Below are 22,448 nucleotides of genomic sequence, written 5' to 3'. Positions count from 1 at the left end.
GTCAATATCATCCTGTATCGTGGCTTTGTATCCTGGCTCTGTCTAATTGCTACCCCTCCCAATTTAGTATTGTCTGCAAATTTAATAAGCATGCCCTCTATTCCTTCATCCAAATCATTTATAAAAATATTGAACAACACAGGGCCCAGGACAGATCCCTGAGGCACTCCACTAGTCACTCCACTCCAAGTGGATGAGGAACCGTTAACAAGCACTCTTTGGGTGCGATCTTGATGGTGTTGCCCTTCTCTGGATTAGTCTTAAAAGTGAAATCCTTTTTGCAGCAAAAATCTACCTGAAGCTTCATGGGCCGGTTTCAAAGATCACTAAGGCAGAGGGGAGCTGCCGGGAAGACTACCAGAAGCTGCCGAGCAGTGCTTCCTTGCCCTGACAAAAACTCTGGGCCCTTCCCGGACTCCCAACAGCAGAATAACATTAAGCTAACTTAGGTTATGGGAATTTATATAATACGGGGGTCCCCAACATGGTGCCATTGGGCACCAAGGCAGCCACCGACACCTGTTGTAGAAAGTGGGCAGGGCCAGGTGGGGCTTGGGAGATTTGTTTGGCTGTGCAGATTTTTTAAAATGTTGCTTTGGCAACAGCTGCCACCCCAGCACAAGGATCTTCAGTGTGTCATTGAAGGTAAGCTTAAGCAGCCATTTTGTGATTGGTTCCGCCTCCTGTGGCAGCCATTTTGTGGCAACCAATTTGTGGCTGCAGCCACAAACCTGTGTCAGAATTCCAAAGGTGTCCACGGGCTCAAAAAGGTCAGGGATCCCAACATAATACATTCCATCTTTCTTGGGCTGGGTGTATGTTGAAGGTGCGCGTCTCTCCCACTCTCTGGAGTGAGACAGGCCACGATTCTGGTCCACGGCTAGTCTAAAGGCTGCTTGGGAACCCCAGGATACCTGAGCTCCCTGGGGGAAAAAACAAGCAACAAAACTGGGATAGTACCACAGCGTAATACTTATGTGAGCCGACCTGATGGGGTTGGTGTCAGACTAGGAGCTGGGAGGCCCAGGGTTCAAATCCCGACACTGCCTTTGAAGCTTGTGGGGTGACCTTGGGCCAGTCCTGCACTCTCAGCCTCTCTTAGTCCTCCGAGCTTTTGAGAGAATAAAATGGGGGACACCAGAAGAGCCCTGCTGAGCAGGCCAGCAGTCCTTCTCGTCCAGCGGCCCGGAGGGCCGGCAGACTGTGCCCAGAGGCCAGGGCCTTCTCTCCACATTGCTTCCGAGCGCTCGGACTCTGAGGCTCGCTGTCTCTTTACATCATTCATCTTGGCCGGTGTGGTGGTTAAGAGTGGCGGACTCTCATCTGGGGAACAGGGTTCGATTCCCCACTCCTCTGTAGGAAGTCTGCTGGGTGGCCTTGGGCCAGTCATTGTTCTCTCCGAACTCCGCCCATGCGGAGGCAGGCCATGGCAAACCACCTCCAAGCATCTCTCATCTTGAAAACCCTAGAGGATCGCCATAAGTGAGTTGTGATTTGATGGCACTTTTCACCAGCCTTTGAGGCTCCAGAAACATGCCAGCCCCCACCCCCACCCCGTGCCCATCACCACCTCCCCTGGCAGCAAATTGCACGAGTTAATTACTGGTTGAGCGCAGGGCTTGCTGTCCTTTTGTCTGTCCGGAATCTGTTGCCCAACAGCTCCATTGGGTGGGAAGGGAGACCCCTGGACATCACCTTGGAGGAAGGCCTGATCAAAAGGCCCTGGACGGCTCTTGTCTGCCCACCTTGCTGCAGGTATCTCCTGTTCATGAAGCTGGCCGCCCTGCAGCTCATGCAGCAGAAGGCCAACAAGCAGGAGAGCAGCAGCGGCTCCCTGGAAAACGGCAGCGGCCCCACACACCCCTTTCCAGAGAGCGGGATGGAGGATGGGAAGGAGTCCCCATTGGGAGAGGGCAAGGCGGAAGAGAACGTGGCTGGGCTGGACCAGGTGAAGGAGCTCACGGAGACCATAGCGTCCGACGATGGAGCGGGTATGTGCTGCCTCGAAAGCCGGTTGGGATTGTGGGATGTGTGTGCGTGCCTCAAAGAATGCTAGTGGCTGTTTTTTGAAGGAAGAACTGGGTTGTGACTTCTTGCTCAGAGATAGAAGATTGCCCGCAGCATTCGTGCCAATGAGGACTTCCAGGCTAGATTACTCTTTGGTTCTCTACATGGGACTGCCCTAGTAGACTATCCAGAAATTTGTTCAAGGAGAAAACAGAAGGGCCGCACCAGTAACTAAGAGATAAAAAATAAGGCCAAGGCTGGTGTTTCAAGTAAAGTAAAAATATATTTTATTACTCAGCTAAAAATTCCCTATGCATTTTGCCAGGAGGCTTCTTCAAGGGAATCTCTTTTAGTGTTGCTTCAACAAGAGTACAAGATGAATTGAGTTCAAGATCAATACCTTAGGCCAGGGGTGTCAAAGAGGCGGCCCGCGGGCCGGATCCGGCCCCTGGGGGGCTGGTCTCCGGCCCGCAAGCTGAGGCCCGTGTCCTCCCTGCCCTTTCCCGGGCACACTCAGGCCCCCACCACCACCCCCAGGCGCTCCCTCCACGTCCATGCCACCCCTCTTGTCCGTTGCCGGGCGCAGCCTGGCTCTGCAAGGACCAGGCGCGCCCCCCCCCCCGCCGCCCCCATCCTTTCCCTGATAGGGACTTTTTCCCCCTTCCCTGCAGAGGCCAGGTCTACCCATTGGTTTCTATGGGCCTCCGGGGGGGGGGAAGGGAAGTCCCCATCGGGAGGCCAGTTCTACTGGCATGCAAGCCAATGGGTAGACCTGGCCTCTGTGGGGGAACCTCCGTCTCCATCCCGAGGCCAGGTCTACCCATTCTCTTTATCCCTGTCTCTCTCTCTCTCTCCCTCTCCCTTTCTCTCTTATCCGTTTCACTCTTTCTGTCTCTCTCTTTCTCTTGCTCTCTCTTTCTTCCTGCCTTTCTGGACACCACCACCCAATCCAGATCTGGGCTGGCAAGTCCGCTATGAGCTCGCCAGCCAAGGCAGTCGCCCCCAACCCACCGCAGTTTTAAAATGAATGCAAGGGATTAGAAATATTAACTTTATAGAGGACATGGGCAAAGCCAATTAATGATATTATTTTTTACTTAATTTTTTACTTAAAATACAAACATTCTTAAAACAATAACAATAAGACTGTTAAAAAAAGAAAATGCTGTAAGAATTGTATTGTTGTAAACTTGTTTGTGTTTTAAGTAAAAAAACAATATTATTAATTGATTTTGTCTGTATCTTCTATAAAGTTTGTATCTCCAGTACCTGGCATTACATTTTATTTTATTAATTAATTTATTTGTTACGCATCTGCGGCCCGACCAAGAGACATTTATGTTATATCTGGCCCTCCTCAAAAATGAGTTCGACACCCCTGCCTTAGGTATTGTTATAGTCAAAAACTGGTTGGCGTTTGTGGGTCCTCAGACAGGACTGCTCTACAGTTCTGCCTCCCTTGCAGCAACAGAGAGAAATGTTGTTGCTCGTGGGCCACTCGTAGCAGGTAGAGTTTCCAAGTGTACAGTGGAGCTCCAGCCTGTGTCCTGGTTTTCAGCTGTTTAAGAAATACTTGATCTAGCTGCACCGGAAGAATTGTTTGAAATTAGGAACAGGTATCCCATGTTAAATCTAATGTGGGGGTTTTCCCCCCATGTAACCTTCTGCAATGGAATATATATATATTGCAAACAGCCGTTAGTGGAGATATATTTTTGTTTGTTACTTTTTCGTAAGTGACATTTGCTTTTTCCAAAATAATAATAATGAGCTATTTCTAGGACTGCTGTTGATTGTACTATGCTTTTACGGGCTTCTGTTGGTTTTGTCAGTGCAGCACAGGTTTGTCGGGAAAATGTTAAAAAGCAGGACATAGACAGGTCAAGTATGTAGTAATGGCTACCAAATCTCTTTCTCTCTCTCTCTCTTCCCCCCCCCCCCGCCGCCCCCTTCCCCAGTGGACCCCAAAAGCAGGGAGGTGATTCAGAATGCCTGCAAGGCCGTTGGCTCCATCAGCAGCATGTCCTTTGATATTCGCTTTAATCCAGACATCTTCTCCCCAGGTAGGTCCCCATTCCGGTAAGGGGAGGGGAGGCTGTAGAGCTCAGGGCTACCTGGACTTGGTTGGCCATAAAGCTCTGATTCCAAACTGTCTGAAAGAAGAGGGACCGTCTACCTGACCCCAGGGGAAAATTAGAAGCGTTGTTAGATAGTCTGTCTCTGTTGCAGGCGGCATCCTGCTTCTCCGAAAGGATTCTCTAAAGAACGGTCTGATCCCGGTGCTTCCGGAGGGCCATGTGTCTCCTGCAAGGGAGACGCAGGCATTGTGTGAGCAGCCAAGCAGGGTGAAAAGCTAGTGCAGATTCTGGCTTAAGCAGCCGCCTGGTGCCGGGGCTTCTTCCTCCCCTTTCTCAGCCCTCTGGTTTTTGTCTCTTCAGGGGTCCGCTTTCCTGAATCGAGCAAAGACCAGATCCGGGATCAGAAGCAGTTGCTGAAGGATGCAGCAGCTTTCCTTGTGTCGTACCAAATTCCAGGCTTGGTGAGCAAGTTAGGCTGTTAGGAGGGGGGGGCTCCCAGGTGAGCATTCACCGCTCGGAGGGGGTTGGGAGGTCTTGTGGGGAGGGGGGAGAGCTGTGCTTTTAAAGCAGCACCATGTTGGCAGCTGGAGCTGCAGGAGTCGGTCCCGTGTTTTGAACTTGGATCTTGTGCTTGCACTGGGCTCCCAGCACTTTGCCTTCTGAAACGTGGCCTTGTTCACACAGACTCTGCAATGCTGCGTACGGTGGGCATTCGTAGGCCACCCACCTGGCCCTTCTCCGGCCTGTGTCGGTTGCCTGTGCTGTAGCCCACAAATTTACGTGGCACCCTCAGCGCCCAGAAGTGTCTTGCTGGCCCAGGAGTGTCACCAGGCCCTTTTCCCCGAGCTTGGACTTGGGGCAGCCAGTGTGGCTTAGTGGTTTAAGTCTCTGCTCTGCCCTGGATGCGTCAAAGGGTGGTGGTTGTGAGGGCAACATGGAGGAGAGGCAAACGATGGCAGCTACTTTGGGGTCCCCTTTGCCAGGAAAGGTGGGATATAAATGAAGTAAATAAAAAGATAATTGGTTGAGGAGTGGGGGGGGCACTTATTTGAATGTGGAAGGCCAGTAGAGGGCCTGGAATCCCAGTGACGGAGGGGCGTGGGCAGTGTGGCGGTGGGAGCTAGTATGGTAAGAGAAGGAGGTGGGGATACGGGTATGCCCCGTCTCCTTCAAACCCGCGTCCCATCCTGAGACATGAGGGGGTGGGGTTAGGAAGTTGAGCCCTCCTCTGACACTGGTGCTGTGTAGTGCCAGGTCCATTAATACTAAGACCACCATTCTGCAGCGCAGGATATGGCCCTGGCATGTGTGACCGAGGGAGGGCAAAACAGTCGCCCTGAAAGAACAACCCGCTCCTGGCCCTCCGTCAGCGCCAGACAGTGGGCTGGGAGGGGGGTGGCGCTGCTCACCCAAGAGGGTTTCTCCTTCAGGGCACTCCCAGCCCCAAAGATATCTGGCTTAGACTGTGTTCGTCTGGTGTGGGACGCTGAGGAGAGTTTGGCTACGTAATTGCGTGCCAGCCTCTTAGCGCACCAGCAGATACCCTGCCGGGCCTGGCGGGCGCCGTGTTGGCTTGGGCCTTGGAGTTCCCCAGACTGATAATTCTGGGGGACTTAAGTGTTCACGCTGATGTGGCTTCTTCATCGCAGGCTTCGGACCTGGTGTCTTCCATGGCGACACTTGGACTTTCCAGGTTGTATCAGGTCCCACGCAGCAGGCAGGCCCACACCCTTGATCTGATCTTTGCTGTGGGGATAGGCGTGAGTCTGGCAGCTAACGACGCTGTGCCGTGGTCCGGTTACTTTGCCCTGAAGGTCCGGCTGTGTTTCCTGGCTCCTCCTTGTCTAGGCGGCGTGTGAATTTATGCTCGCCTGCAGAGACTTAGGGCTCCAACTGGTTTCCAGAATGCTCTGGGATCCAATACCCCCCCCCCCCACCCAGCAACTCTGTAGATGAGCTGGTGGATGGCTGCCATGCCTGTCTTTCCGAAGCCATTAACGAGATCGCACCCCAATGTCATCTTTGCCCCGCTTAAACCAGGCCCCGTGGTGTACTATGGAGAAAAAGCGGGAGCTTAGACAAGTAGAGCGAGTTTGGGGTCGAACTCTGACGAAGCTGCAAGAGTTTTGTATAGGATGCTTATAAAATCCTATGAGATGGCAGTGAAGGCCATGAAAAAGACTTACTTCTTGGCCTCCATTCCGTCCGCCACCTCTCGTCTGGCTCAGTTGTTTAAGATGATTCGGTCACTTACGTCCCTTAACACAGGAATCTCAAAATGTTGTTAATTTGGATATTAGCTGTCTGGCTTTTGTGAGCTATTTTGAAGATAAAATCTTGTTGCTTCGCCATGACCTCCCTGCCAGCATTGATACAGGAAGCAAACTCCTTGCCCGTCTTCTGGTCCAATATTGGACCATTTCAGTTAACTCTCCAGGCCAATTTTGACAGGATCCTGTCTGCTGTGAGGCCCACCACTTGCCCCTATACCCATGCCCCTTCTGGTTGGTTAAGGCCAGCAGGGATATGGTGCGGGCTATCTTGGGGGACATAGTCACTCTGTCCCTGAGTACAGGGGTCTCCCCAGAGAATCTGAAAGAGGCAGTGGTGCGTCCGCTCTTCAAAAGACCATCTTTAGATCCTAGCGATCTGGACAACTACAGCTCAGTGTCCAACCTACCTTTCGTGGGCGAGGTAATTGAGAGAGAGCAGCTGTGGAACAGCTTCAGACTTTCTTGGAGGGCACATCGGCCCTGGACCCATTTCAGTCTGGCTTCCACCCTGGCAATGGGATGGAAATGGCACTGGCCGTCCTCCATCACCAAATGGATTGAGGCGGGTTGGCGCTGCTGATTTCATTAGATCTTGCAGCAATATTTGACATGGTTGATTACAGTCTGTTAGACCACTGCTTTGCCGACATCAGAATTCAAGGGACAGCCCTCCAATGGCTATGCTGCTTCTTCCGTGATGGGGGACAAAGTGTAGCACTTGGGGAGAAGGTATTGCCATGATACTCTTTGGTGTGTGGGGTTCCTCAAGGAGCAATCCTCTCCCCCATGTTATTTAACATCTATATGCACCCCCTCGCCTGGTACACTGATGACACCTAGCTATACCTGTTGGTGGATGGCCAACCAGACGCTGTCCTGGACACACTGGCCAGGTGCTTGGACGCCGTGACGAAATGGCTAAAACAGAGTTGACTGAAACGTCATCCATCAAAGACGGAGGTCCTGTGGCTGGGCCACCCAGGGCAGGGTTCGGGATACCAGCTGCCAACTCTTGACAAGATGCAAATAACACACGCACCTACTGTCAAGAGCTTAGGTGTGACCCTGGATGCCTCCTTATCTATGGAGGCCCAGGTCACACAGGTAGCCAGGGCAGCTTTTTTCCATCTGCGCCAGGCTAAGCTGCTGGTGCCCTTGCCACAGTGATCCACACAACTGTCACCTTCAGGCTAGACTACTGTACCTCGCTCTACACAGGGCTACCCTTGGCCATGATCCAGAAGCTTCAACTGGTCCCAAATGCAGCGGCGAGGGTCCTTATGGGGACCCCCTGGAGAGCCCATATCAGACCAGTGCTCCACCAGCTGCACTGGCTCCAGATTGAATACCGGATCAGATGGTCCCTGGCACAAAAAGTATCCGACTATCCTCGACTAGAGCCTCGAGCCCAATTTGTCAGGAAGAGGCAGAATATGAATTCAGTAATTAAAAAAATAATAATACTGTGTCCACAGTTTCTCCCTCAAGCATGCGGGGGGGGGGGCCTCCAAAGTTTAGTGTGATGGACCTCCCCCCTACCTCCCCCCGGCAGAGAAAAGCATGGGCTGGTCCCTATTTCACTCCTCCAAGTAGCTTCAGCGTGGTGTAGTGGTTAAGAACGGTGGAGTCTGATCTGGAGAACTGGGTTTGATTCCCCCACTCCTCCACATGAGCGGCAGAGTCTAATCTGGGGAACTGGATTTGTTTCCTCATTCCTACACATGAAACCAGCTGGGTGACCTTGGGCTAGTCACAGCTCTCTCAGCCCCACCTACCTCACAGGGTGTCTGTTGTGGGGAGGGAAGGGAAGGTGATTAAAAGCTGATTTGATTCTTCCTTATGTGGTAGAGAAAGTCGGCTTATAAAAACCAACTCTTCTTCTTCAGGTGGAATTTGTATTTTGCCAGGGTAGATGTGGAAAATAATGGTGTGCAGTGCTGTGACTGAACCACAGAATTGCAGAAATTGCTAACTGGCTCTAAATGCTGAATGATCTGGATCCTGTTATGGACCTCATGATTACCCAGAGGGGTGTGTGGCAGCGCATGCACAGCCTCTGAACTCTCAGCCCCCGAGGAGAAGCCTGCCAGGGTTCCAAAGTTGGCTGTGTGTACTTTTGTACCAATTTCGGTGGCTGCCAGAAGCAGGATTCAGGCTGGTTCATAGGATGTGTGCCATTTGCAGAATTTAGGAGAGCTTGGCTGCAGAATCCTGTAAGGATCTGTTTTTAGCCCTGCCCTGTTTCTCCCAAGTACTTACAAAGCTGTCATTTGCTAATTCTTCAACATGCCAATTGGATGTGACCTAAAAATCACACCAGTACCCATCAGACTCAGAAATAGCTGTTGCTGCTTGTCTGTTGCTGTGTTTACCCTGCAGATCAAAGACTGCCTTGACCACACCATGCTGCCAATGGATGGCGCCACCTTGGCAGAAGCCATGCACCAGCGGGGCATCAACATGCGCTACCTGGGCAAAGTGGTTGACTTCATCACCAAGACCCCTGCCCGGACTCAGCTGGATCACGTCTATGTAAGCCTTGTGGTTGTCCCTAAAATGTTGTCGCTTCTGGGGGACGGTTGGCCCTGGCAGAGTTCCGACTTGACAGAATGCCCCATTTCTTGCAAGTCTCTGTGCACACGTAAGCATTCTCACCACTGAACAGAATCAGAGATTGTAGTGCGTTTCCCAGGAAATGCTCTGCCACTGAGCCATGGGGTGAAATAGCATCTGCTTGGCATGCAGGAGGTCCCAGGTTCAATCCTGGCATCTCTAACTGAAAGGACCAGGCAGTAGGCGATAGGCAAGGACTCTGCCTGAAGCCCTGGAGAGCTGCTGACAGTCAGACAATACTGACCTTGATAGAGCTATGGCCTGACTCAGAAGGAGGCAGCTTTGTGTGTGTTCACATCCTCTAGTTTTGAACTGTGTTGCACTCTAGTGGGATTCTGAGTTTCATGGTTGCCACCAGTAACCAAAAATCTTCAGGATCTGCTTTGAATTTAATCGGATAAAAACCAGCTTTCAAGCATGGAAGGCTGCCTCTGCACCAAGTCAGACCACGGGTCTGTTTAGCTCAGGACTGTCCTTTCTGTCTATCGGTGGCTCTCCAGGTCTGGGACAAATTCCCTTCCCAGACTTACTGGCTGAGATCTCTTTAAGTAGGTGTGCTGGGGAATAATCCTGAGAATTTATGCTTGCAAAGCAGATGCTGAGCCACTGATTGATATGGGGGGGGGGTCTGCCACCCCCACCCACCATATTCTGAATATTTTAAAATTTAATCTGCCCCAGGACAAAAGGTTTCATATGTTTCACCGGTGTGCTGCAGTGGTTAGTGTGGCTGAGCTTGAGGTTCAGATCCCCCACTCAGCGCCAAATCTCCCTGGAAGGCCTTGAGCTAGTTGCAGGCGCTCTCCATCTTCTGTGGTTGCGAGAATAAAACTGGGATGTCTGTGGAGCACTGAGCTCCTTCCAAGCATGCGCAGGACAGGAAACAAGCCAGGAGAAGTTCTGTCCTAAGCAAAGGGCTTCTTGGTGATGTGCTGGTATTCCATGTGCCGCAGGGGGCTGGGAGTCAATTACGTGGGAGCGATCAGAGACGCACTCCTGCATACAAGTGAATAAGATGCCCTGTTCACATGTTACAGTGAACACATGTACATCTCCCATGTATACCTGTTTGTAAGAAAGAGCCTCGAGGGTGTTAAGTTTACAAACTAAATCTGTACCTGGGTAAATGTTTCAGTCACGCATTCAGCTGTGCATGCCTAATAATTACTTATTAGGAACTTAAACCACCTTCAAACGGGATCTGCAGTTCTGTGGAGAGACAAGGCGGTGGGACCAACCTCTGTGCCACCCCTCTGCCAAACCAAGTGTGAAGCCTTCCTCCAATTTAAGTTGCTTTCCTGTGGGAGGAAGAGCCGCTTAAGTCCCCTGAGAGGATGCTTTTATCCACCCCGTGTAGTCACAAAACACAACATGTCTGCAAGATGGCAGCTCCTGGGGGGAGTGTTAGAAAGCCACAACAGTTTGTTTCAAACAAGTTTGAATGCTGAGTGTAGTTGTATCCTGAGTTAATTGAGAAGTTGGGGAAATGGCCAGAGTTTTCCTGTACGGAGGTAATAATTCCAGAGGGGTAGGCCTGTTAGTCTGATGTGGCAAACTGCGCTGGAGTCCGGAGGTGAGGCTGTGACTCGGGACAGCGCTCCTGTGGAGACAAAATGCCGTTTTTCTTTTAAGGTTCTGTTGGACATGCTTGACATTTTGCTGTCTCTAGATAGAGGGAGGTCTTTACATCTAGATTTAAACTGTCAGCGTGGTGTAGTGGTTAAGAGCGGTGGACTGTGATCTGGAGAACCAGGTTGGATTCCCCCCTCCTCCACATGAAGCCAGCTGGATGACCTTGGGCTAGTCACACTCTCTCAGCCCCACCTACCTCACAGGGTGTCTGTTGTGGGGAGGGGAAGGAGATTGTAAGCTGGTTTGAGTCTCCCTTAAGTGGTAGAGAAAGTCAGCATACAAAAAACCAACCTTCTTCTTATGACTGTTGTTTTATTTACCTTGGAAGCTGGAAAGGCAGCTAATAAATGTTTTAAATAAACACCATAGATACCTAGTTAGAGGTCTGCAATGAAATATGCTTCCCCCTTCCCTATAAATCGCATCCCGTCGCTTGGGTCCCTCGCTTGCTGGTGCCCTGTGGGGAAAGGGTTCTGGGGCACCCCCCAGGGAAGGCTTTCAGGCTCTACCCGTGTGGCAGGGCTCTGTCCTGAATGGCTCTCTCCCTTGCTTCTGTTTCCCCTGGGCAGAAAATAGGTATCACGGAACTGATCACTCGGTCGGCCAAGCACATCTTCAAGACATACCTTCAGGTAACAAATGGGATTACCTCCCCCCCTCCCCCCCCCAGTTGCCTTTCACTCTCCTCCTGTGGAGGGAAGCCATTTCCTCATTAGGTGCTTGGCCAGCGTTGCCTAGCAACTGGAAGCACAATCTCATTAAAGCCAAAAATAGGCCCTGGCCTGCGTGTAACAGGCCCTGCTCAACTGCATGGCTATTCTGTTGAAAAAATGGTTGCGATTCATGTTTTTTCCCCCTTCTGCATTTCTGTGCCACACGATCAGGGGCTGAGGGTGGGGAGCCTGTGGCCAAGGCCAAGCAGCCTGCCGTTGCTCTGGCGTAAACTTGGGTGCCTTTTGCCCTCTGAGAAGAGTTTTGTTTTGGGAGGGGGAGGGGGTTTCTTCCCTCCCTCGTAGAGCCAGTGTGGGGCGGCGGTCTCCGAGTTTGGGCTTGGAGATTTGGGCTCCAGTCTCTACTCAGCCTTGGTCTCTGTGGCCTGTTAAGAAAATACAAGGAAGTCAGCCAGAAAATGGCTAGGAGGGCACCCGTGTGCAAAATTTCAAATCTCTGGGGGCCTTCTGTGTGTGTGCTTGCTGCTCAGGGATCTTGCCCATGCTAAGAGCGACTTCTGTGGCTCATTCCTTCTTCCCACCCCCTCTGTTCAGTGTGAGTGATGTTGGGTGGGGCAGACCTGACAGCCAGAGCACACTTCCAGCTTGTTCCTCGCCAGCCGCCTGGCTTTGCCTGTTCATTCGCAACCGGGAGCAGGTCGCAGCCGCTCTTAGCAAACGGCCAACTTTCAACTGGATCTCGTTGTCACCTGGCTCTCCAGTTGCATTCCTTCGGAGTGGGGGTATCAACATTAAAATACTATTTTTAAACAATAGATGGAAAACCTTTTGTGGTCTGGATTGGTCATCTTGTACTTTGCAAAGCACCGCCTGGTGTGTAGCAGTACTTACAAAGGCTGGACTTAGGAGACCCCGGGGGTTCCAGTCCCCGCTTGGCCACAAGGCACTCTGGGTGCTCTTGGGCCAGTGGCGTTCTGTCCACTTAACCTACCTTACAGAGTGGTTGTGAAGGTAAAATGGAGGAAAGGGAAGGGTCATGAGGGCTTCCCCGAGCCCTCTGGATGAAGGGAAAGGTCAAAATGTGAGGGACGGATATATGTAAACTGGCTAAAGGTTGCCTGCACAGCCTGGGAAAATGCTGGGAGATTTTGAAAGTAGTGCCTGGGGACTGGAGTTTGGGAAGGATAGGATGTCTCTTCTGGGTGATGGTCTAGGAATTTCCCCTAATGTCTGTGGCAAAGACCATACGGACATGGGGAAATTCCTAGAGTGTCACTATGGAGGCCAGTTTTTTCTTGCGCTCCTGAATTTCGTGAGGGCAAGGAATTGGGAACTAGGGTGGGCAAATGACAAGCCTAACAATTCTGTATAAATAACTAATTCATGTTATCTGTTTCTGGAAGGGAGTGGAGCTGTCCGGTTTGTCAGCCGCCATCAGCCACTTCCTCAACTGCTTCTTGAGTTCCTTCCCGAACCCGGTTGCTCACCTTCCCACGGACGAGCTGATCTCCAAGAAGAAGAACAAGAGGAGAAAAAACCGGAACTTAGGCAACGCTGACAACACCGCCTGGGCCAGCATGAGCCCCCAGGAGCTGTGGAGGAGCATTTGTGCAGAAGCCAAGGCTTACTTCAACTTCGACCTGGAATGGTGGGTGGAGACCCCAACCACTTCTCTGCAGCACCATGTGGGGCCAAACTCAAGATGGCCGTGAAGCTTTGCTGCCTCCTGTGAGGCCCGGATGCCGTGGGGACGTTTGGGCCGCAACAGAAGAGCTGCCGTGCTGAGTCAGGACTGGCGGCTTCGGACAGTGGCGGGGTCTGCAAGGGGAACGTGGAGGCAGAAGCTCTCTGCCTCTCCTCCCAGCACCTGGGCTCAGAGGAGTTGCTGCCTCTGAACACTCGAGGCCTTTTGACCCTGCTTTGTCCCCCCCCCCCCGCCCCCGAACGGGAATCCAAAGCAGCTTATGAAAATCCCCAAATACAATTTAATAGACCATTCAAATAGAACAGAGTAAACGAATGACATCCTGGGCTGGTCTTGGATGCACAAGCTTGTTACTCTTTGGGTGAAGAATTCCTTCTTTTCATCCGTGTTTGGCAGGCAATGTCTCTGTGGTCATAAAAAAGTTTGTAAATGGCAGGGCCAAAAGGCCACACCATTCAAGAGGCACGGCTGGCAGGATTTCTATGCCAAGTCTCAATATGTGCACGATGAACACGGTGACCCTTGGCATTGGCAACGACAGAAGACGATGCAGCTGTTTGAAATTTGGTTTTTAAACCTAGAATGTGTGAAAGTGCCATTTTCCCAGTCTTGCTCCAATGGTCAGATGCGGGGGGGGGGGCTTCCCTGTTATCTGGCTGTGTGCTGTCGGGCTTCCTGGGCCGTGGGTCTGATCCAGCACGGCTGCTCTTAGGAGCTCCCTCTGGCACAGCTGCTAACACTGTCCCCAACTCTTTTTCTTGTCTCTTTGATTTGCAGTGAGAGTGCTGACCAGGCAGGGGAGGAGTACAGTCTGCAGAAGACCACCCTCCTTCGTGAGATCTCCCTCAAAACTGGAATCCAGGTGAGGGCTTCCCTCTACAGACAGGGCCACACGGTGAGACACACTGGAAGCTGCACAGTGCCCAAGGCGCATGGTGTTGAGCGCAGCTTGAAGCATGGCTGGTCGCTGATGACCTCGTGCCCCCCTCCTTGGGAAGTGCTCAGTCTGCCTTTTGTGCTCGTGGGCTGGTCTTGGGTACACTGAACTGCCACACCAAAGACCAGACGCATGCTTACAATGGGCCGTGTGCACTGCAGAATCCAATTTGAATGCACTGCAGTGGGGTTGTTGGTGTCAGCCTCTGACCTGGCAGATCCAGGTTCCAGTGAGGGCTACCAACAGGCCTGGAGAAAAACTGCTTCCCTTGAACGGAGGCAGCAGGTGGGGATGGGGGTGGAAGCAGTTCAGGGCGCAGAAGTCATTAACATCACCTGGCGAAATAAGCCCCCCCCCCCCCCGCGCTTCTGTTAAAAGAGCGGGACCTCCCCCACTCCCTTTCCAGGCAAATCCCTCCTTGGCCACAAAGTTCTCTGGGTGAGCTTGAGCCACTCGCACACCCTCGGCCTCACAGGATTGTTGTGATTTGGGGTGGGGGGAGAGACTGGGATAAACGTTTAATGGTGAGGACTTGCACAGGCTGGCTGAGTCATTGTCGGGCTGAATTGCTGGACCGGACCATGCCGTGTCGCGTCTCGGCAATCAAAGTGGCCTTTCTCACTGAGAGCCAATGCGGGTGGCAGCATTAGAAGGCGGCGTAACAAGGAGTGTGATACCAAGTCCCAATCCCCCCTCTGCGTGACCTCGGCCCAGCCACACACTCTCAGCCTCACCTACCTCGCAGGGTTGTTGTGAGGATAAAATGGAAAAAAGGAGAAGGCCATAGGCTGCTTTGGGTCCCCATTGGAGAGAAAGGAGGGGGTTACATGAAGTAAATAAAAAAACTACCATCAGTGTAAAGAAAACAGTATTGGTTTGCAATAAGGAACACAATGTAATATGGGCAGCATAATACGTACAATAAACAATGCAAGAATAAAAGTGCTTAAAATGTTCACAGATAGTGTAGTTGGAATCCTGGGCCTTTATAAAAATGCCCTCCTGTACTGTTCTTTTACCTATTCTGTGGAACGATCAGCATGTGCCAGAGCCTTCATGACATGTTTTGGGTTTCCTGGTTAAAGGGGTCAACTTCAGAGCTGAGGAAAGGCCCCGTGGATTCCCCCCCCTCCCCCCACCCCAGGGAACATGTGAATATGAAAGGGAATGGGGCCTGGACTTTGTGTTCATTATCGCAAAATTAGAAGGGTCGAGGATACTCTTAAGATCGAGTTTGTTGCCCTCTTCCCACAGAAAGTGGGAATCTGGTGTGGGTTTTGTAGTGAGTGGAGGGAAATTTTAAAATGATCCATTGCAGATCCTGCTGAAAGAGTACAATTTTGATAACCGGCACAAACCGACCTTCACTGAGGAGGACATCTTGAACATCTTTCCCGTTGTCAAACACGTCAATCCCAAAGCCTCCGATGCATTTCACTTCTTCCAGAGTGGGCAAGCAAAAGTCCAGCAAGGTAGGAATCCACCCAAAATTCCTCCGCAGCCTTCATTTGAAGCTGCTGACATGGCAAATATGCGTTTGTGTGTGTATGAATTCTTGATGCTGTGTCCTAGGCATTTAGACCCAGGCCCAGATGCACAGAGGGTGGGGAGTGCATAATCTCTCCAGAGGGTCCTTTCACCCTGAGGAGCTGCTCTCCAAGGGCTGTGGGGGTGGGGGGACTGGAAAATATGGAATAGCACGATTTCGGCTAGATCAAACTGGAAGAGGCCCCCCGAGTCCAGCATCCTGCCCCGTCCTTGTCAGCTAACAAGCAGGGGATAGAAGCAATAGCCTCCCCCTCTGTATGCCCCCCAGCACATAGCCCTCTGAGGTAGACTGTTTCTGTACATGGAGGTGCCATGGCTAATAAATTAAGAGCCTTGTTAGACCAGGCCCAAAGGGTGAGCTGTACAGCATCTGGCTTCTTGCAGGGATCCACCAGAATCCCCCAAGCCTGGCATGAGTGCAAAGCCCCAGTGTGCAGGGAGGCCACGGTGAGGGGCTCTGGGGATCTTAGGACAGTTCTGTGCAGGGCTGGGATAGCCCACCTCTTTGTTGATGCCCTTCGGGGGGGGGGGCGGTTAAAAATCCCTTTCCGCCACCAACCTTCAGCCTGCCGTTCTAGCAAGTATAAAAGGTAAACATTAGAGGGCAAATCATGATGTCAGCTCCGGGCTCACCAGATAAATCCCACAAAACGACTTCTAGGCAGGCCTTCCATAGAAAGGTGATTTATTGGAAAATATACAGCGAGTTACAGAAACCGACTTGGAAATTGGCAAGGATACTAATGGGGGCAATACTGAGGGTACAGGAGATATAGAGGTGAAAATGAACTTTCTGGACGACTACTGGTTGCTATGGCAACCCACAGATAGCCCTTGTTCCCAGGGAATAGCAAGACAAAACAAATCCAGAGCTGAACAACAGTTCGACCTTGGAACACCACCTGGCATCGCCGCCGGATACCAGGCCGATGCCTGACACATGAATCTTTGTGCAGCTGAACAGGGCAGTTTTCCTAACAGTAACCTGCGTGGCTGTCTGCAAAAGGCTCTGGGCAGTCAGTGTGCATTTCCAACAAGACACAAAATCATTTTTTCTACACGTCTTTCAGTCTTCGAACATTTTGCATGTTAGCCATGAATCCCATGGCTGCAAGTAACTTGAATCTCATGGCTTTAATAATCATCCTTCCTCAAATGTCCAGATCATTCCATGTAAACTATAAAGCGGGTCAGAATTTTTTAAAATGGCACTTTATGACCATCAGTCTTTGGAGCAGTGTATGGAATTTTGAAAATACCATATTGACTTCAAAGGTCGCTCCAGTCGAGTATATCCTGTTTCTCCCAGTAACTGGTCAGATACAAGTGGGGCTTGAAATCAGCAGCCTTCCCCCACGTGCCCCCCTGCACTACTAGTACCCTTCCTTCTGAACACGGAGCTCCCTTATCTGTCTTGGCAGCCCTGAGGTCTCAGAGCTTGTAACTTGAAGATTTTCAGGGAGCCCCATTCTGCATCTTTCCCCCCTCCCTTCCAGCAGAGCTGCAATAGAACCCACCGTACACCTTGAGAATTAGTGGGGCCATTGTGTTGCCTTAGGATCTAGGAGACCTGGACTCAAATCCTCACACTTCCATGAAAGCTCATCAGCATAATATCTCATTCTCTCAACCGGCTCCTCCTCCCAGGGGAGCCAGCACGGTGTCACAGTTAGCGATTCAGAGTAGATTGGGATCTGGGAGACCCAGGTTTGAATTCCCACTCTGCTGTGGAAGCTTGGTGGATGACCATGAGCCAGTCACACACACTCACTCTCACCTACCTCACAGGATTGTTGTAAGGATAAAATGAGGAAGGGGAGAATGTTGTATGCCACTTGGGTCCACACTGGGGAGAAAAGTGGGGTATAAATATAGTAAGCAAATAAAATGGAGAGAGGAGAATGACCCGGTCCTGCTTTGAGGATGGTTGGGATTTTTTTTTTTTAATGCCAGATTAATACTGTTTGGAACTGGCTGTATGGAACTATCGTGGAGGTGCGTGACAGACCTTAAAAATCGCTGCTGGATTTTGCTTTTTTGTAGGTTTCTTGAAAGAGGGCTGTGAGCTCATCAGTGAAGCCTTAAACCTGTTCAACAACGTGTACGGCGCGATGCACGTGGAGATCTGTGCCTGCCTGCGGCTCCTGGCGCGCCTGAATTACATCATGGGAGACTACTCAGAGGTATGCAGGAGCCTCTCCCTCCTGCCAGAGGCGCTGCCTGCTGCTACCGGCTTCTTCTCCTGCAGCTTGTTGGGGGCACATTTGTTCCAATTTCACTCTTGCCTTTTGAAAAAAAGACCCAAGGCACTCCGTGGTTCTAAAATAACGTCAAATTCAAAGCAACCAAAACCCAGGAAGAAAACTCATCAAAAAAGAAGAAAGAGAAGTGGTCACCATCAAACCCGATTCCCCAGGAGCTGCTGTGGTGCAGCCAAAATGGACAGGAGTTTGGGGACACCTTACAGACTAATAAGATTTTGCTTCATCCTAAGGGTCCATGGACTAGGGCCTGCTTAGTCTGAGGTCTCTGCCATAAAGGAATCTAGTTCACAAACGCTCATGCTAGAATACAAACTTGTAGTTGTGGAGGTGCTGGGGAGACTCTTTGTTATGTTTTTTTTTTCATCCAAGTAAATGGTATTAAAGCTGGAATAGCCAAAACATGCTCCACCTGGTATCTAGAAGATTATGAAAATAGTTGCCAGGCATTTTGGGCTGGAGATTAAGTTCCCAAGCCCAGGTTTGTGTGTGCACATGCGCACGCACACACACAGAAAAGGCATCACACACAGCATGTCCCAGTTCCAGTCCTTGGCATCTCCAGGGGCCTTTTCTGCTTGGACCCTGGAGAGCCCTTGCTAGTTAAGGAAAGAGTGCCATGCTAGAGGGAGCAGTGTGTGCATGTGTGTGCGCGAGTGTGTTTCTTTTCTACGTTTAAAAGGAAAAACGTAGGGCCTGGGTCCTCTGAACCCAACCATGCTCTCTAGGTAGGCTCTGCCGCAGAGGCTGTTCCACTATAGCCCTTGCATTTGCTCAAAGGCCCACTGAAAAGGGCTGACCTGTTGCCCAGGCACTTGTCTGTGTTCTGCACAGTGGAGACTCTGTGGCGCATACAGAACTCGTTCAGAGAATCCCGGCCCCACGCTGCAGATCTCTTGCCCTCCCTGTTCCCCCCACTATTGCTTTTTCATAGATCTGCTTATTTCAAAGGTTTGCTTTTAAAAACGGATTTTAAAAAAATGATTGTTAAAATGGAAGCTGTTGTGTTTTTTCAGTTATGAGAACCATTTTGCAAACTTAGGCCAAATAGTGGGATGCAAATTCAGTGAGATAGGACAGGCTTACTCAGCATGTCCCCCGATGGTGTCAGGCAAATACCTCATGGGGAGAGTTTCCTACTTGGGGTACAGCTGTAGAAAAGGCCCTTGTCCCCAGGGACAACCTTCTAACTGCCCAAACTAGGTGAACCCAGCAAAGGGCATCTCCTGATTATTAAGGGAGGGAAATGCTGCTTCTGCCTGAGACCTTGGTGAGCCGCTGTCATTTAGCACAGACAGCGCTGGGTTCGAGGGCACGACACCTACCTGCGTTCCTGGTTGATCTGTGGAGGTCTCAGACCTGTGACGCTTTCTGTTCTGTTCATTTCTAGGCCTTAAGTAATCAACAGAAAGCGGTGCTCATGAGCGAGAGGGTGCTCGGCATTGAGCACCCCAACACCATTCAAGAATATGTAAGTACAAAGTGGGGACCCCTGAGACGTGCAAGGGGAGGGAAATCCCATCCCCCAAACACCTTACCCCTGTCCCATATCAAGACATTTTTCCGCACTCTCTCCCCCTCCTGCCACTCCACTGCCGTCTTCCAAATCTGCAGTAATTCCAGGATTGTCTAGCCCAAGGCTCCTGTCCCACCGTTGCTAGGCAACTGCGCAGTGCCTACTGACTTCATGAGATTTTGCAAGATCTCTATTGGCATTCTCTATTGTTGTGGGGGGGGGGTTACAACTCCCCAATGGTATGTTTTAAGGCTTTGGATTTTCCCTCAAACCTAGAGAATTCCCTCAGGTGTGTAGAAATTTTTTTGCTGTTACTGTCCATGGCCCCCTTGGGTTTTGGTCCACACTCCAGGGCCATTGTTCAGAACTGGATGCAAAGATGTTGGGAGAGGCCAAAGAGACCTATGGAAATGCCCTCTGCTTGTGCAGGCAGGTGGTTTTGCATGGAGACAAGAGGCTGTTTGAACGGAAGGAAGATCACTGTAGTGGTTCAATGTGAAGGAGAAAGTTGAGCCTTGCGCCCTGAGATGCTAAGGAAACAGTCCAAAAGCAACACCACCTGCCTTCTGAAATGGCCCGCCCCGCCAAGCACAGGCTTTTCCGGGGCGGCTGGGCCAGCCTTTGGCAAGTGTGTTTTATGCTGACCTGACCTCAAATCTTCAGTTCCTTGGTACACAGAGATGCTCCGTGTTTTCACTAAAGCCAGCTTGTTTTGTAGGGTGCAGGATTTAGGCTGGGGCTTCTCATGCTGCAGAACAAAGCAGTGACTGTGGATTAAGAACAACATTGCATAAAAATCAAGAATCCTTGCAAGTAGAAGAGTGACAAGCAAGAGAGCTTTGGCTAACTCCATGGTTCCTGATGTGCTAGTTTTCAGTTTACAGGGACTCTGTGTGGAAGAGCATAAAAAATTGTATCTCCTGATCAGCAGTCTTCAGTGGTGCAGTGCAGTGCCTACAACCATATTCTTCTGCACGTGTAGTCTGTGCCTTAGCAAAGGGAGGCCTGGTAGCGTTTGTCTGTTGATGGGGGAAGTGGGGATGCCACCAGATGAGCTTTTGTCTCTTACAGATGCACCTTGCATTGTATTGCTTTGCAAACAGCCAGCTCTCCACGGCGCTCAACCTACTGTATCGCGCCCGCTACCTCATGCTCTTGGTGTTTGGAGAAGATCACCCAGAAATGGCCCTCTTGGATGTGAGTAATTCCAAAAAGCCTTTGCCCAGAAAGGAACTTTGAAAAGGGACTGTGCATCCCTGTAGGTTCTTCATGCAGCAAATCAACTTGGTATTGTCATGGAGCAAGACCTCTTTTCAACCATCTGCTTTTCATTGCGTTTAAGCAGAGGGATGCTAGTCCTCATGGCTACTGAGAGAACACGAAAAGGCTGTCTTATAGGAGAGGTTCAGCCACGGAAGAGGAGATCCTGTGTGGCTTTGTCTCCTGCAGCCACTGTAGGCTTGTCCTCGCCCACCTATTCTGGATGCGTGGCCTTCCTTTTCCGCATTGCAATACCAGCCTGGGCCAAATAAGTACACATGTTGGTGCTGATTGCATCATGCCCCATATTTTGCTTTTTAGACTCTGAAGTTCTGCAAGCGTATATAGTCCTTTCTAAGAATGTTTACTTTCTACCCTTCCACCAAAAGGTGCATCACATTGTACCACAGTTTCAAAGCATCCTGGTTTTTCTGGTGTGCATGTCAAAAGGGCTCACCAGCACAGCGCCCGGGGCTTGCTGCCAGCCTGGCGCAGGGTGTGTCTTGTGACCCTCTGTCTGACTGGCACCTGCTGTCTCATTCTCTCTAGAACAATATTGGACTGGTCCTCCACGGGGTGATGGAGTATGACCTCTCTCTCCGGTTCCTGGAGAACGCGCTGCTGATCAACTCAAAGTACCATGGCGCCAAATCCCTGAAAGTGGCACTCAGGTGAGTCGCCCCGTGGGAAGCAGGCAGAAGAGCCCCCCGACAGCCTCATGGCTCCCCCACTGTCTTCAGGGGGCTTTGGCTGCTGCCCTGCTCTTCCCCACCGCAGCTCCCTGCTTCCTGTTGTGGGCATCCCCTGTCGGCCTAGGCCTGTGGGCGAAGGGGGTGACCGTGTGCAGAGCCTCAGGGCCAGCCGCACTCTTGCATGCGCGTTGTCCGAGGTTCCCCCTACTCCCAGCTGCCCAGCTTCTCCTTAGCAGCTGAAGCATTCCAAAGGCCCGGTGGCTGCTGCTGCTGCCGCACCACCCACCCCACACCCACCCCACAAGTATTATAAAGGCCAGAAGCCTCCTGCATTTCCCGCTGGTGTCCGGTCTCCTCTGTTCCCCCAAGGCGCTCCGGATGGCGCTGCTGTCCTCCTGATACCCAGTGGAGACGGCAGCCACCTTGTCAGAACGAACCCTTCCGTGCTCTGCCCCTGTGCACATGTCATGCATACAAACCAGCCCTCTGTGCTGCTAGTGGGAGTCCTTGATGTGTCCTCTCCTCAGCTGCCTCTGAAGTGGTAGAGTCCTCCCTAGGAGGACTTCAAGGGAAAATGCAACTTTGGAGTCAGTTTGACTTCTGCCTGTCTGGCATTCCCCACAGCCTGGGTGATAGATGCTGGGGAAGACCAAATGGTCCAGAATCTTGTTTCCAGCAGTGGGACAGCCAGCTGACCCACAAGCAGAGTCACAGAGGGCCCAAACTTCAAGAAGGGTGGGAGTTTCTTAAAAATGAAATACTGAAGGCGCAATCACAAACCGTTCCTATGAGAAGGAAAAATGGGAGGAGCCTAAAGAGGCCAGGGTGGCTCCATAAACAGCTTTTTAAAGAGTTGAGAAATAAAAAAGACTCATTTAGGAAGTGGAAGGAGGGCCTTATAACCAAAGAGGAATATTAAACAAATAGTTAGTGTGTGTAGGGAGAGTGTTAGGAAAGCTAAAGCTTAGGCTAGCGAGGGATGCTAAACGCAACAAAAAAGGGTTCTTTTCCTACGTACAGAGTGAGAGTAAGAACAAGGACAAGGTAAGCCCATTGCGTGGACCGGAAAGTGAAATTGTAACAGGAGATGAAGAGAGGGAAGAACTGCTCAATTCCTACTTTTCCCCAGTCTTTTCTTGCGAGGGAAGAGGTGCTCAACATGGCATGAACAGAACATGTGACGAGGGAAGGGATTTGCAGCCTAGGATTGGCATTGGGGTGGTGCACAAACACCAGTTTCTTTAAATGAAACAAA

General features: G+C 51.1%; 1 protein-coding gene across 1 annotated transcript in view; it reads left to right on the top strand.

The window, feature by feature from the left end:
* Window positions 1-22,448, top strand: part of CLUH (clustered mitochondria homolog) — a 59,081-nt gene that overhangs the window by 18,366 nt on the left and 18,267 nt on the right. The window contains exons 10-21 of the mRNA XM_056865231.1: window positions 1,756-1,991; window positions 3,966-4,070; window positions 4,446-4,546; window positions 8,738-8,890; window positions 11,173-11,235; window positions 12,678-12,922; window positions 13,757-13,841; window positions 15,235-15,388; window positions 17,508-17,647; window positions 19,116-19,196; window positions 20,313-20,438; window positions 21,051-21,172. Coding sequence (XP_056721209.1) covers window positions 1,756-1,991; window positions 3,966-4,070; window positions 4,446-4,546; window positions 8,738-8,890; window positions 11,173-11,235; window positions 12,678-12,922; window positions 13,757-13,841; window positions 15,235-15,388; window positions 17,508-17,647; window positions 19,116-19,196; window positions 20,313-20,438; window positions 21,051-21,172 — 1,611 coding nt within the window. The remainder of the gene's footprint in view (window positions 1-1,755; window positions 1,992-3,965; window positions 4,071-4,445; window positions 4,547-8,737; window positions 8,891-11,172; window positions 11,236-12,677; window positions 12,923-13,756; window positions 13,842-15,234; window positions 15,389-17,507; window positions 17,648-19,115; window positions 19,197-20,312; window positions 20,439-21,050; window positions 21,173-22,448) is intronic.

This window comes from Euleptes europaea, chromosome 19, assembly GCF_029931775.1.
Source record: "Euleptes europaea isolate rEulEur1 chromosome 19, rEulEur1.hap1, whole genome shotgun sequence".
Classification (NCBI taxonomy): Eukaryota; Metazoa; Chordata; class Lepidosauria; order Squamata; family Sphaerodactylidae; genus Euleptes; species Euleptes europaea.
The sequence above is the reverse complement of the archived record's forward strand: the minus strand, read 5'-3'. Positions and strand labels throughout refer to the sequence as shown.